General features: G+C 35.8%; 1 protein-coding gene across 1 annotated transcript in view; it reads right to left on the bottom strand.

The window, feature by feature from the left end:
• The window catches only part of trio (trio Rho guanine nucleotide exchange factor), a 684,295-nt gene that overhangs the window by 405,721 nt on the left and 262,062 nt on the right, over positions 1–16,512 (bottom strand). The window contains exons 13-14 of the mRNA XM_089645879.1: positions 6,825–7,016; positions 3,458–3,648 (exon numbers count right to left, since the gene is read on the bottom strand). Coding sequence (XP_089502005.1) covers positions 3,458–3,648; positions 6,825–7,016 — 383 coding nt within the window. The remainder of the gene's footprint in view (positions 1–3,457; positions 3,649–6,824; positions 7,017–16,512) is intronic.

Here is a 16,512-nt window from a genome sequence, read left to right as displayed (position 1 = left end):
AAGTAATTTTTTGTTGAAATATATAAATTTAATAACAAGTTTGCAGGGTTGTCGGGTCTTTCTAGCTTATTGTTATTTTTTAGCTATTGAGTATTTTCTTAAGATATTTGTAGTTGCAGGGTATTCATTTTACAACCCACCCCTTTTCTATGAATAGATTTTTTTCGCAATTATGATGAAATATTGTTGAAAATTCATATGCGGCTCTCTAAAAGAGTGAAAAAACGATTAGGTTCTTATTTGGCCATCCTGGTCATTTCCTTCTGCCCGATTTCGCGAATTTATTGACTGCTCCTCGTGATCTACGGTTCTCGAAAAGTCTTTGGTTAGTAATGCATAATTTTTTTCAAAACGCCCGCTAGCTGAAGTTAAAGTTACAAATGGTAGTTAAATGGGGTAAGTCTGAGATACACTTTGAATTTTTAATGAGTGTCCCTGACACCTTTCAACAGGCTAAACTAGAGCGAACTTTGAATTTAATGTATGACGTGTGTGTGGATAAGTAAAGAAGTGATGAATTTCAGCAAAGTGGCTCTTAAAAATTGTAGAATACATCCCAACTTTCCTCTATCCCATTGCCTTACCCAAATGCCATTGACCCAATGGCTCATAACAGTGGGGAGCAGTTGAGACTCTCCGTCATGTACTCATAGAAAATAATTTTTTTAAATAATGTTGATAAGAAGAAGAAATCGGGTAGTTGCTACTAATTAAATATTTTTAAAAATTTTTAAAAAATAGTCCACTTTTGTCGACGTTTTTAAACACCTTATGCACGCCTACAATTATTTATGCGTTTAATTTTTGAGAATTATTATTCAGACTAATGTAAAAATAGCTTCGTTCTACGTGTGACTTTTTCAGCGACTTTGAGAGTTATGGCAGACAGAAAACGTTAACCAGAATCACAATTTTCCTTGTTTTTGTAAATTAAAAAGAAGAAAGTGCTAACAATTATTTTTTTTTAATATCCGTGTAATTTGTTTACAGCTCTGAAGGGCAAAAATATGCTGCACCTTTAGCTTTTTAAAGCACGTTTTCAGAAACTCGTTAAATTAATATTAAAACATATTTTTTTGAAACGGGCCCGCGGCGTCACATAATCCACAATGACGTCACAACAGGGATATGATGACGTCAGTTAAATGATTTTTCAAAACTGATTTATTAAGTATTTAACAAATAACTTTTATCATACAGTATTATTTACAACTTCAGAATCGACGTTTGATCGTCAAAATACTTTTCAATGGAATTCCTTATGAGGCACGCACTAAAAAAAATCTGTATTAATTACTTCCAATTAATTACCTAAGAATGAAACAAAGATATCTGATTCTAAAAGAGTTCCGAATCTAGTAAGTATAGTGGCATTAAGAATTCAAAGGACTTACTAGATAAATAATTTAACCATAAATTGAACGTAAACTGTGTTTAATGACGCAATTTACATCGTACAATAGCTAGGTACGAAATAATAGTTGTAAATAATTAAAGATGTTCTAAATTAATGAGAATCTTCATAGACGGAATTTTTTTCATTAAATATTTGCAAACTAACGTACCAGAACGAATATTATCAAATGTTCGGCTAGCGTAGGTAGAAAGAATGAAAAACCGTATAAACTAAACATCGTCTCATATAACTGTGTGGCACTGTGCCCTCTGGTTGGAAAAAAGCGGTAATTCACCCTATTCCCAAGAAAGGTGACCGCTCCAACCCGGCCAACTACCGCCCCATAGCGATCACATCAGTTCTGTCCAAAGTGATGGAACGTGTGATCAACGACAAACTGCTCACATACCTCGAGAAGAACAAAATTATCAACGACCGTCAATACGGATTCCGGCGGAACCGCTCGTGCGGTGATCTTCTCGCGTATGTGACGCATGTTTGGGGGCGGTGCCTGGAACGTCACGGTGAGACCCAAACGGTCGCACTAGACATATCCAAGGCCTTTGACCGGGTCGGGCACCGAGGACTTGTCAACAAATTGCATTCTTACGGACTTCCCGCATCCCTGTGTACGTGGATTGCTGACTTTTTAAGGGATAGGTCGATTCAGGCGGTTGCTGACGGTTTCACCTCTTCCTCGCACTCCATAAATGCTGGCGTCCCACAGGGATCGGTTCTGTCTCCGACTTTGTTTTTTTTGCATATCAATGACCTTTTGACATGTGCACCGATTGATTGCTACGCGGATGACAGTACAGTTCATGATAGCTTTTTGTTTGACAAGCCCCCAAAGGGCACACAAACTCCAACGGCTCGGAGGGTTTTGAAGTAGAGAATGGACGGTTATCTCGAGAGTATTTCCTCCTGGGGTAAAAATAATCTCGTCGAATTTCATGTTTCAAAGACCCAATCCTGTCTGATTACGTCTAAAAGGGATCCAAATGATAATCTAGTCTCCTTCAACGGAAGCAATCTTCCGAACAGGCCTTCCATTGATATGCTTGGTGTAAATATAAGTGACCAGCTCAGGTACGGGGGCTCCATCGAAGCCAGAGTAAAGTTGGCCTCTCAGAAGCTGGGCGTACTGTACAGGGCCCGCAGATACTTTAATAGTACACAACTGCTCACCCTGTACAAATCGCAAGTGCGCCCTACTGTCGAATTTGGCAGCCATCTCTGGTCTGGAGCCCCAAAATACCTGAAAAAAAACCCTTGACTCTGTGCAGAAACGGGCGGTCCGTTTGATAGATTCCCCAATCTTAACAAGCGGATTGCAATCTTTAGAGCACAGGCGTCAGGTAGGTATGCTGTCCTTGTTCTATCGGTATTACAATGGAAGATGCTCTGAGGAACTAGCGTCATTGATCCCTTCGGCACCGGTGCGTAGTCGGGATACACGCCAAACGCGCGCCCAACATTTGTACACAGTTGACACTTGTCACATGAGAACGGGACGCTTCTACGATTCGTTCTTAAGTTCAACAGCTCGGCTGTGGAACGAACTGCCGGCCTCTGTGTTTCCTCCCTCCTACAACATGGGACTCTTCAAGACCCATGTTCACTCCTTCCTCTCCACAAAAAGACCCTCCACACAGCATCCCCAAAGATGACATAGGCCCTGAGGGAAATTATTTTATTCATGGCCTGCTGTGTGGAGTAAATATAAAAATAAAAAAAAATAAAAAATAACTACTCCGACTCATAAAATTATTTCACATTTTAGCCCATACCTCGGAAATTCTCGATTTCTTTCATTCACTTGCCCGACATGTAGGTAGTTTCTTCTGAAAATCCCTTCTCCGTCCATCCACCCAAGATGTGATTACAATAAAAAAATACGATATTGTCCGCAACTCAGATCTAGAACTCGATTTGCTTTAAATTTATTTCAAAATTGGAACTGATTGTGGGAACAATTTAGACAAGAGATGATGCATTATGCATCTCTTTAAGTTTTTTTTTTTCTCATTTCGTTTGTATATTATATACATATTCACTTACCGAAGGTCCTGTAGGAGCGCCTCTCCATGGGCGATGGCGGTTGCGCAAGCATCTAGACTGGAGTCCCTGTGCTGGGCACACTGCTCTAGAAGTCTCTCCACGCCCTCCAAGCCTTCGCCAAGGCAGCCACCTTCCTCGCCGCTGAGGTCGCCGCCCAACTCGGACCGAAGAGATTCAACCCAGGTACCGAGCTGCAACAAATATATACCATTTACATGTGAACTATAATCAGTATTTTCTCCCGTTGTTGCTATATTATAGACAGAAATAGCACAATAGAACTCTCAGTGGCAGGATTACACGAAATAAATTATCAATAATATAATGTTTAGGATGTTTCAACCTACTTCACACATCATAGGCCACCAGCGCGCATTTTATATATTATATATTTGACATTTGTGACCATTGGTATCAAAACTGGTCAACTCCACTTTAGGTGAATTTTCAGGAAACACCAAAACAAGTGCTGGATTTGACTATTTTTCATACCACAGCCGCTTTTTAAACCGGTCTCTCTTACAAAATATGCGGATATGACTGCTTTTGAAAAATAAGAACTGTTCTTTTGTTAATAATGAACACAGTTCAATACTTAGTTTATTTTTTTTTAATTTTGGATCTGACCAGTTTTGATACCAAACAACTCATTTGACATTACATGACATCGTGAGTGGTATATTTATGATGACGTCGTTAACTTCACTTGTGCAGTTGTTTTACGAAATTATAAAATAATCAAATTAGATGATTTGATCGTTTAGAGATGATAATGCATTTACCGCGCAAACTTGTGTTAAAAACGGTCAGTCGAGGGCGAAGTTGCTAATGTCATTAAAAATGATAGTTATCATAAGTAAACCACTCACATAGTAATTAATGAACGCCTATAAGGTTTTACACTACGTATATGTAAGTACAGCGTTTTCCAATAAGAGGTGTTATTTTGATATTCAATCGTAAAGATCAATGGTTTCGTTGCTTGTGCGGCACGTAGCGCCATCTTGTTGAAAGTAAGCGTTGTTCAGATCAATACCATCCAATTCCGGCCATAAAAAATCATTAATCATCTCTCGATAGCGCAATCCATTCACCGCAACTGTTGCTCCAGCCTCATTTTCGAAAATGTAAGGTCCAATGACTCCGCCGGACCATAAACCGCACCAAACAGGCACACGTTGAGGATAAAGAGGCTTTGATTGTGATTGTGAAATCTTTTGATTGATACTTATTACGAATCTTTATATTCCTTTGAATATGCGATATTTGGTCATTATTATTGAAGGCATTTATATTATAAGCGGTAGAAAATCATATAAATTTGACATTTTAACAAGGGTTGCCAATGCAAATGTTCTAAAATACCCACCATACAAATTCCCCACAAGTTAATGATAATAATAATGTTTGGATGATTTATATAGCGCAGTTTTTGTGCAAAAATGTTATTACTAACTAACAGACCGGTCGGTGGCCGAGTTGACATCGCGTTTGGGTCCCACCCAGGCGTAGTGTGTTCAATTCCTCGGCTGGCTAAGTCCTCCATCACAACACAATCAACATTTTCAGCTTACTGTGGTGGTAGTAGGAGATTTTCAAATATTGTCAGGTTATTCGTAACCCGGGAATGTTTGTCTTTCTTTTTAAAAAAAATAAATGGAGATAATATACAGTACTATACTTACCTGATATGTCAATTAAGATTAACATTAACTAATTGTTTATTAGCGAAATTTAGATCCAGGTTTTAAGAGATAATTGGAAAATTGTATATGATTGGACTTTCTCTCGGGAATGGTATATTTAATTCAAGTTCCTTTACTTCAAATATTAAACGAAATTCTACGTACCTAATTAGCAATTATTTTTTACTATTTAGTGTTTTTCGGAATTTCGTTTTACTTCAGGCTTAGAAATAGAAATTTGTTCGACAATTTGCTGCAAAAAGAAACTAAATTATAGTTTTTTGCTTACATGAAATTGTAAACATTATTTTTCAATATGGATGGATAACCTGGAAAAGCTCTTGTAATCGATATTAGTTTGGTCAGTTTTCATATTGTAGAATCATGTTAATCATAATTAGAATGTCTTTTGTCTAAACCGATTTTTTTAAATGCAAATGGCCTATTGGCGATTGAGCATAACAATATAGCCATTATGCTTGATATTGATCACAAGCTGAAATGGAGAGTCCGCTCAAATGATAAATAATCCAAATGGCGCTAAAAAATTGAAACACCTCGACCTTACTCAAAGCAAAGCAGGGAATTATAATAGCAGGAAGATAAAAAAACCTAGAATGTGAAAGGGGTAAAAAATGTAAGAAAACATTAAAAAAATATGACCAACTGAACGAGCACATCTAAACATAAGTCAATACATTATTATAATGTGGGATAGGAATGCCCCAGGGAAAGGAAAGTAGGTATCGGACGGAAGTGTCATTTTAAATTGATGGTTGCTTTGAGAGTGGTTTAGCAAAGGTAGCTTTGCACATGGACTGCTTTGGCAATTACTATTCACTGGGCAAACGAAAGTTAATTTAAATTATGTACAGCGTTGTTATTAATTTGGAAATTATTGAACAAGCTTTTAAATTGATCAATTGAAAATTTAAAAATTGTTAAATAATTGATAATAATTGTTAATTGGTCAGCAAAACGCAGACGTACCGTCGGATTAATTATTAACCCTCAGAAAAATTTATTCACTTTTGGGAACAGCTTATTTGGTCTCATAGAAATCATTGTGTCTCCCTTATTGTCATGGTGAGAAATATGATCTAAACGGTGTCAAAAAGAGAAAACACCAAGCTTTATGTTCAAATCTAGAAGCTATCCACAGAAGAATTAAAATGTAAAAGTTACGTTAATTTTTTAAAATAATTATTCTTATATGAGACCACAAAAAGTTAAGGTAGTGTTTATAATACATTTTCCTGATAAAATATGTGTTTTTTCATCGTTATCGGTAATTTCAATCGAAAAACATAACATGTACCATTTTTAAAACTTTTTACGTTTGCATTCAAATTTTTAATATTTCGAAAATTGCCTTTTTATTTCTAATAATACAATATGAAAGTGCATTTCATCACTTTTAAAAACCTTTTGGTTTTAGGATATATTCAGAAATATACACAAAATTCAGAAAAAGCAAGTTGCCTGATGCCAGGATGCTGTTCCCGCGTGACGCCTAAATGGGGCATGGGATATGGAGCATGAGATGTGGGGTATGGTCGGTATCAATCATAGGCAAGGTCTTCAAAATGGTTTATATAATAACATGGATTACGGGTACGGGGCTTACGGCATGAAGCACTGTGAATGGGAGTAAATTGGTTGGGCATGGATGGAGAACTCACCTCCTTCTCGTGCGTGTAGAAGAGCACGGCCAGGTCGAGCCGACGCCTGCGCTGGTCGACGCGAGTGGCGAATGCGGCCACGTGCGCTTCGAGCTCTCGCGCCACCGAGTACACCCCCTCTGCGTCACACTCGCCCGTGTGTGCCAACTCCTCGGCGGCCGCTAGCAACTTCTCCGCGTTGGTGTACGTGTTCTGCAACAAAATAACACATCTCATTATTGTCTGTTAATTTCATTTATTTATTCATATTTCATTATCTTCGTCGTCTGGTCCCTCTCCTATCCAATTACTAACTCACCCTTAACGTATTAAAAAAATCCTTAGACATCACGTCATTGGAATAGTGTTTATCTCTGACATTCGTATTTATAAATAAAGAATTAAACAATTTGTACAATTTTGGTGAAACTTTGCTAGAAATTTTCAGCTAAATCATTGAAGTAGTTTTTTTAGTCTATAGGACACCCACATACATAACGGCACTCGTACCGGTCATGAAGGGTTTAAATCCAAGAGGTGCGGCGTTATTATGTAGGTACCACAGTTTCCAAAATACTTCCATAACAGATCGATTACGCTGTAGGGTCGAGCCCCAATGCATCGAATGCATATTGGGAATCTCCAGATGTAACTATATCCTTTGCTAGTTAATTAGCCTCAGTTCATTGAAGACGTACAGGTTATCCTTCTTTGTACGATCCAATGTGCAGTACCTGCTCAATAGAATAGAAACGTATACGTAAAATTAACAAGGTGTACAATTTTTTTTTAAACTTGAAATGAAAAACGCTGAGAACGTTTAATTAAATTGAAAGTTTGTTTGTTCAAAGCAGCCGAGGAGAGCCGAAAACCCCAGGCCATGAAGAGAGGAATAAAAATGCATTGATATATGTACAAAGTAGAACAGTAGCTTAAGGCGATGCCATACGTAGTAATGCAAAATCATGTGTTTTTGGTTTGAAAATTTGGTCGCCTAGAAATTTTTCAGATTCTTTAATTAAATACTGCGAGTAGAATACATCTTATGATTATGAAATAATCGAGTATTTTTTAGAATTTTTTAGTGCTTTAAAGTTCAAAATATTCTACTTACGAACCCATTTTCGGTTATGATTTTATTATATAATGTGGCAAATTAAGTTATTTATGAAATGATCGAAAAAAAAATATTTATGCCTGAACATCAACAAAATAAAATAAAATGCACTTTTTGGCCATGTTTTGTTCTTGCATAAATCAGAACAGACGGATGGTGTTAAGCGGGAATTTAAACCTTATCGCCATCTACGTAAGGGTTGTTATTGATAGCGGCTCAATTTAAAATATTACACGACGTAGTGCGTCGCCTTAACTATCTAAACCAGGGGTTTGTAGTGTCACCCGCGGGCCCCACTTAGATTTTTGTAGGCGGGGGGGGGGTCGGAATTCCCGATATATTATCATAACCTTATTTTACCGAATACCCATTTTATTTTATTTTTATATCAAATCGAAAATGCGGTTAGTTTCCTTCGAAATGCGTCAGCAGATGAATCCGAAACTAGATTTTTAACACATCATTCGGAAGACAAAACTGTTTTTAACTTAATATTGAATATGTGTACTAGTCCCCAGCTTTCATTAAAACAATACCCAGCACATGAAAGTTGTTTCCTCCGATTTTTGCAGCATAGTCCGCAACTTGGTTTTTATATCTGCACTTCGAACACGATAATGTTTTCCTTCAAAATGCGTCAGCAGATGAATCCACAACTGGAATTTTATCGTTACATTCTGAACACAAAACTCTGGTTTTAACTTCAGAGTTAATCTTTGTACGTGTGGCAGCTTTGATGAAAACCCAGAACACGAAAATGGTTTGATCCATTTTTTGCAACACATAGTCTACAACCAGAATTTTAAAACTTCACTTCAAACAGGATAATGCTTTCTTTCTTAAATGCGTATGCAGATGAATCCACAACTGTAATTTTATCTGTAAGCGAGTCCCCAGTTTAATTAGCACTACGCTCAGAATTTTTTTATACACATTTAATTTCTTTTTAGTAAAATAATAAGAAATTTAAAAGAGGTTATTGGGTAAGATCGCCTATTTATTGGCGTCGAAACTGCTTTCTAGTAAAGTAGGTGTATACATAAGTACTTTTCAGCTATATTAGACCTTTTTCTGGGTTTCGAGTTTTTCTGGAAACGTGAAAGAAAAGGGTTCTCGCGTTCTGAAAGCATTTTTTATTTAAAAAAATGTGTGGTCCGTAGGCCGCACCGAAAGTGCTCGATGGCCGCAGTTTCCCCACCCCTGATCTAAACCTACGGACCGTATATGGACTTCAACGAAGAATGTATTTCGACAGAACTAAAAACAAAAGTACATAAAATAATAGGACATTTTTGATCATATATAACGGGTATCCGAGTGTATTGTTTTGTGTTTTACACTACGTAATTCGTCCAAGAGATATAGAGCTAATCTACTACCTAATTATTGTATACTAAATAGGTAGATAGGTATTTAGGCTGGCAAAAAACAAACAATTAACGGAAGTGTAACCATAAAATTCACTGTCATAGCTTTCTAAAACTTCACAAGTCAAAGCGTTTTTAAGACGCGGGTTCAGTATTAAAAACTTTGTCTCACTTAATGTTTGAATATGTATATCTAGTTACGCTTCGTATGAAATGTTTTAATGATCAATAAGTACAATCTACTTACATCTAGAAGTAATATTGTTTAAATCTTGTGTTGTTTCTTAATAATTTATTTACCTTAATACTAACATGTACATAATTGAACTAGAATTCCCTCACCAAACACAAGAGCATTGTCTCTTTATGGTGAGGAAAGGCTACTTTAATTTCTATTGTTTTATATCTTGTTTATATCCTGTATACTTATCTATGTAAAAATATTTTTTTTTCAAATATTAAATAAAATAAAAAAATAAAAAAAATAAAAAAATAAAAGTAAGAAAAATTATTGCACATGGAAATTAAAAGCAAATTTGAGTAAATTGAAAGAGAAAAAATTAGTATTTTGACTACCACAGACTCGTCAAAGATCGCGGGATATTATAACTCCAATTTTAAAGCAAATTTGAGATCATTGTGCCAGATTTCACATTTACGGGGACTTAAAACAATGCAAAGACAACCGAAATTAGTAAGTTTGATGATTTTTGTGATGCTGAGCTACGTGTCAGTCATAAATAAAATGGTTATTTTACCATTCCGTTTCGTATCATCTTCAGTGTCATTTACTATAAAAAACTTGAAATAATGTTCTCAAAATTACTCACACCGCGCTCCTTACATAATATTGATAAAATAACAACTTTACTGCAACGATAATTTTTGGAAAACGAACTGAAAAGTAGAACTTGTTTTACTGAAGGAGGTTTTACGTGAACTCTTTATTTGAGTTTAAATCCATCCAGATTCGGACACAACGTGTCCGTCTTAATAGGTCATAAATTACCTCAATGAAACATCAGATATTAGAATAAAATAATTCAAAAGGATGAAAATTTGAACCACAAGTGCTAATCTACCTACGGGCATGTTTTATAAAAGATACATAAAATATCTTAAATATCACGAAGTGTATTTCAGAATTCACTGGAGACGTTTAGACTGTAGTGCAGACTGCGATGTAGAGTTAGCTTAGAATCACAAAGCGAACTGCGGAATTCATACAATGGGGGAACAAAATTAAATTTGTCATCTATTGAAATATATCGGAATGGGACCATCGACTGGCCATTGTTCCGAACCTACCCCTATGCTTGATCCATATTTAAAAGTATGAAGGCATAGAAGAAAAGTCTTTATTATTTCCTTATTCCACATAATACGTGGAATGAGAAATTATCGCGTTCCAGCATTGAAGCGAGCCGGTAGGTTCTCTCGAAGTCGGGAATACATTGGATAACTCCGGACCATTTGAAAAGGCCACCGATTGTAAGGACATATCCTTGTAGAGATATAGTGGACATAAGTGTATAGGATCGGACACGGGAAGGGCGTGGTTACAAAGAAATATATATTAAGCTTGACCTTATTCCTAACAAATTACTTACACTTTCTAGAAGGATCTTCAATCCCATTACTTAGTTCGAGGACCGTTTCGCTTTAATTTAAATTCCATTCGGAATGTCGTAGGCAACGGTCTGTGTAAATAGCTGAAGGACGTGAAGAGAAAATGAAAGTAGATGCCGGTTTTGCTGCTGACTGATGTATGCAGATTACGCATTGATTCTAGCTCAGTGATATAAGATAAACAAATCGGTGGCCAGTAAAATGGTTTCACGCAATGTTACCCGGGGCAAAAAGCTGATACACATTAGATAGTTATAGTTTAGAAAGTGGACTAGAATTAAAAAACACTTATATATATATATATATATATAAGTGTTTTTTATATATATATGTTTTTTATATTTTTATATATATATATATAAGTGTTTGAATATGGAGACTTACAAAAACTTCCGTCTGGAGCCAGTGAGACTATGGCATCCTCAAAGGAGACCTCAAAGGAGATGACGAGGAGGAAGGTGGGAGAGTACCTGGCTATTCAGATATAACCAAACACTAATTGTAAAATAGTGCAAATTAATTTTAATAAAATTTATTTGAACCCGCGACCTACGGATTGCTAGTCGAGAGCCACCTCAAGTAGTTTGATATGTTTGGTGACTTAGCAGGAGTGCCCGGGTTTATGGGGTGAGGTTTGTTCGGTTCTTGGCGGCGGATGCGCTTGCCTACCAAATGCGTGGTGGGCCGGATCGATTAATCCTCTTTCAACGCATCGCCTTGCAACGCAGTAGGAGAGTTGGAATCTTATGTTTATCACTCGAACACACTGACCCCCAGAACACTACCCACCCATCCATTCCTATTTCCTTCCCAGAACTCACTGACCTTCCTTTCTTTCAAAATACCCCCAACACAGCATTCACAAAGATGACATAGGCCTTGAGGGTTACGATTTTCCTTAGGGCCTCCTGTGTGGAGACGATGTAAAAAAATACAAAAAATAAACAACTATCTCGCTAAAACGTTGGCGGTGACTAATGGTAGGTGTATTGGTTATCTAATATATTGGCTCCCGGGGCGGCGGTATATATATATATATATATGAAGGTGCGAAGGTATGTACCTACACTATCAGTATGTGCAGAAGTTCGTTGCGCTTGAAAAGTGAATTTTTAAAAACACATATCTATCTAATACATAAAAACGTATGTTTGTGTGTAATGAAATGAGATAAGGAGTCGAGTTAAAGCCAATATATATATAATGTAGTTGGAAGAGTAACAATTCTGAATACTTCAACTCGACCTACGAGGTCATTGGACACCGCAATTTTATTTTAATTTATGCAAAAATAATTAAACGTACCTATTGGAAAAAGTACGAACTCGTACACGGACCTGACGCCCTTTTTTTAACTGTCAACGAAGTTAACTTACGAACACTTTGAGCAAGATAAGTAGAAGACGATAAGCAGGAGACGCCTGAGGAAAGCACGGCAATCAAGTGAATCTAACATTTGGGTCGGGCCATAATTATAGCCACAATAACAGAAGATTATGTATGATTCGCTACACGAATGTGAATGAAGAAATGAGGGTGTTTCAAGATCTACCCTTTCTTTAAATAAGGTTCTTCTCTCCCCTGTGTGGTGATAAATTTAACACTAGGTGGATAAAATCTGTAATAGATTTGATGATAAGGATTTCCCGTGTAGATCACAAGAAGCTTTTTCTCACTATCCTCTCCCACAGCAGTAACCTTCATATTAAAAAGATAAACTGATTACTATATCTTAAAAACAATATTTTTTGCGCATTAACCTATTTACTAGAATTCACAACATCAAACTTTATTCAAAACCATTTGTAACCCCGTGAATAGCCGGGATCACTTGTAGTAAATATGTATAAAAAAAACAAATATGTTTTTAAAAAAGGGGAGTTGAAACTCGACGAAGTAGTAAGAAATGAGTGTAACAGTTTCCAATACTAAAATATGAACTCAGTTAAAAATGTTTTCCGTTATTTTTTATTAGTTTTATATGCATCTATTGTTCTAAGAAGGTTTGAATTGCATACTCATGAAAAAAAAGGAAAAAGCATATATTTTTTTGAGAAAAGAGACTTCATAAAGACAATAACAATATATTTTCAAAACCTACATATTTGTCATGCGGTAGTCAGGAACAGCAAACAAGGCTTCAACGATAATATCATTAGCTTGTGGACTGTATCCAAATAATGCTATGTAATTTTGTTCTAATATACCTACATATTTCACTTAATACGGCATTTTGTGTCAGTGTGCGACACATTAACCTTATAAGAAAAACTGTCGTCGGTGATTTGTAAAATAAAAAATAAATATGGAGGCTATGTGATGACAACAGAGTGAATCGCTATTTATTACCAACATAGGTTATGATTTTCGGGAAAATTGATAGAAAGATTGCAATGTCATTTAACTCGAAAAATATAATGTATACCAAGACATTATTTTTTATGATTGTATAAACACGAAATTCTACGACGTAAGTGGTAACTTTAAGTTACAGATGGGTTTCCGACAAGTAAATTTTGAATTAAAGAGAGAATACGTAATAGGTACGTGTGAATTGAATATTTTTAAAGATATTATTTAGTAATGTGTAAATGTTGTTAACTAGGAGGCAGTTTTGAAAACAGAATTAATTATACTAAATATGTTAAACGCATGGAAGAGGGTTCTGTCGAATCAAACAAGTAGTAAATGCTAATATAATATATATGTAATTTATGCAAACGTGGTGACTGTGACTTGTCGAATTTCAGTAGCCGAGCTGTTATTGTCAACGGCTAGGCCCGTCGCAGTTACAGTACTGTCTACGCGTTGCACGCACGCAGCATTGACGCTACTAATGCATACGCTATTTTACTGAAGTCATAGTTCAACGGCGATGAACGTTTAGCGGTACGAATTACAATTCGCCAAAGTTAGAGAAGAAAATAAGCGATCATACTTTAACCATAAACTAATCACATTTAACGATTAAAATCATACTTAAACCAACCATAAACATTTTGCATTTGATCACCATTCAGTTCACCACAGAATAGTTTCTTTATGAATTCGACGCGAATAATGAATTCCAAGGATTTCATGCAGGTCTTCGAAAATGCAGTTCCAGCAATGTAATAAGAAACAGGCTTCTATTCAATCGTCAAAGTGAGACTTATAATACACACACACGTTTCTCAGTAAATCTACCTATAATAAATAACAATAGTTTTCATTCGTTAGCTGTAACGTTTGGCTACAATTCACCAAATTTTACATTCGCTAATTTAAGAGAAGACAAAGAACATCTAAAGAATGAATAAAGCTTCCAAGAAGTTTACATGAAGTTTCAGACACACCACACCAATGTACCATACGTAATACGAGGCTTTTACCTACATTACAGGTAAGTGTGATTTTCAGTAAGTGATTTACAGGGCATGTCTTGTGTATAAAGATAACAAACATTTTCAATACCAGTATTAAACACTCATCCTACGAAGACAAAGCAGGGATCGTAACCAAGATCACTTATAATAATTTTATGTCTTTCTTGTTTGACTGCCTCTTCGTGGATTCAGCATGTATAACCTCCGTATTGGCATGGGCAGGGGTTAAAATGAAAGGTGAATGAACGGTGTGTTCAGAATAATAGAATATCTATTTATTATTTTACGGACAAATGGTCCATGAACAATATACGAAAAATAGAAAGAAAATAAACATAGATGACTGCGACAGGAGATGACAAAAGTAAAACAAAAAAAAAAATCAAAGAAGATAATGTCAAGTCAACGCCCGAGCAAGGTTTCTTATAATAGAAAATAATTTATTATATTCGTACGTGTTCGACTGTTAAAATCGTTTTAACTTTGACTTGAGTTGACAATTCTGGACATTCTATACAAAGATTTAAATTTAGTTATAATAATTAGTAGTGTTGATTGGGGAAGAGCAATTGTTATATAATAATTGGATGACTTGTATAGCGCCGTTTTTGTGCAAAATCACCTCAAGGGCGCTGTATAAATTTATAATATATTTTGACAGTGATCTATGTTATATCTAACTATTTATGAGGATAAAATACAGTACTATACTTACCTGGTAGGTCACTTGAGATTTACACTTAATTAACATTTACTAATTGTTTATTAGCGAAATTTAGATACAGGATTTAGTACATAATTGAATATAACTAGACTTTCTCTCAGGAATGGTATATTTAATTTAAGGGTATGACAGCTTAAAAAGGTAAGTTTGTAGTTTAGACCTGAATTCTGTTGGACTTGTTATGGATCTTAGTTCCGGAGGGAGTTTATTCCAAGCCTTCGGCCCAGATACTCCGAAAGCGCGATCACCAAACTTAGTATTTGTCTTGCGCTTAGGTTTCACCAGTCTGCCTACAGCTGATGATGTTGCTAGAGTTGACTGTCTCAAAACAGTGTTTTCCGGGTTTAGAGATGTAGGGTGGGGTCATTTCATTGGTGGATTTAAACACCATCCTTGTTTGAAGACAAAGTTATTGCTTCTAGACATTCTATTATACGGATCTTGAGACTATTGATTTCGTTTGGAGCGCAGTAAAAATAAACTTGCTGATCGTCAGCGTAGCAGTGAGACAAGAGACCGAATGACTCGATTATTTTGGTGACATCATTTGTAAAACGGATGAAGAGAAGTGGACCCAAAACGGATCCCTGTGGTACACCTGAAGAAAGTGTTGCGAAGTTAGGCAATTTATTTCCAACCCTCACGGCTTGGAAGCGATTGGATAGATAGGATACCAGCCGATTTTTGATGTCGGAATTTAAAACAAATGTTTCCTCTAATCTCCTAATGAGGAATCCATGATCAATCGTGTCAAACGCTGCACTCATGTCTAGTAGTAAGATAAGTGATAACTTACCTGACTCTACGGCAAGAGTTATGTCTGATAGCATACGAAGTAGTCCGGTTTCAGTTGAGTGGAACTTTCTGTACGCAGACTGACGATTTGCGAATAATTTATTTGAATTCAAATGACTGGTTATTTGTGCGGCAGCAATTTAACTCAGGATTTTTGACATGAATGGAAAGTTTGAAACGGGTCGATAATTACCTATCGGCGTCTTGTTGTGAAATTTTGGGATGTGTTTGAACAAAGAAGGGGGATCAATAATATTGTTGATAATTTTGAATGCATATGAAAAAAGGTCAGTCTTTTCTACGTTTTTCTAAATAAGAAAGGTTTTCAATAAATCAAAATATGAAATCTCGCCTCTTTCAAGTTATAAATAATTAAAATTCGCGAAAAATCATTCACGTTGTATTCAACAACTTATCAACTTATTATTATTATTATTCACGTAAAAGAATAATAATAATAATAATAAGTTGAATAGTTGTTGAATACAACGTGAATGATTTTTCGCGAATTTTAATTATTTATAACTTGAAAGAGGCGAGATTTCAAAAGACAGATATTACTATTTTTGTGAACGTACAATACAAACGGAAGACTGCTTCATCATCGAGACATGTTACCAGTTTTTTTTTTGCTAAGCCTAAAAGCTTAAAACCTAAAAATAATTTAATTACAATACATTATGCGTATTTACTTTTTCGAGGGAATGAGATC

The sequence above is a fragment of the Hesperophylax consimilis genome, chromosome 23, assembly GCF_061612785.1.
Source record: "Hesperophylax consimilis isolate HC1 chromosome 23, BYU_Hcon_1.0, whole genome shotgun sequence".
NCBI classification, from domain to species: domain Eukaryota; kingdom Metazoa; phylum Arthropoda; class Insecta; order Trichoptera; family Limnephilidae; genus Hesperophylax; species Hesperophylax consimilis.
This window is presented reverse-complemented; position numbering and strand designations above follow the sequence as displayed.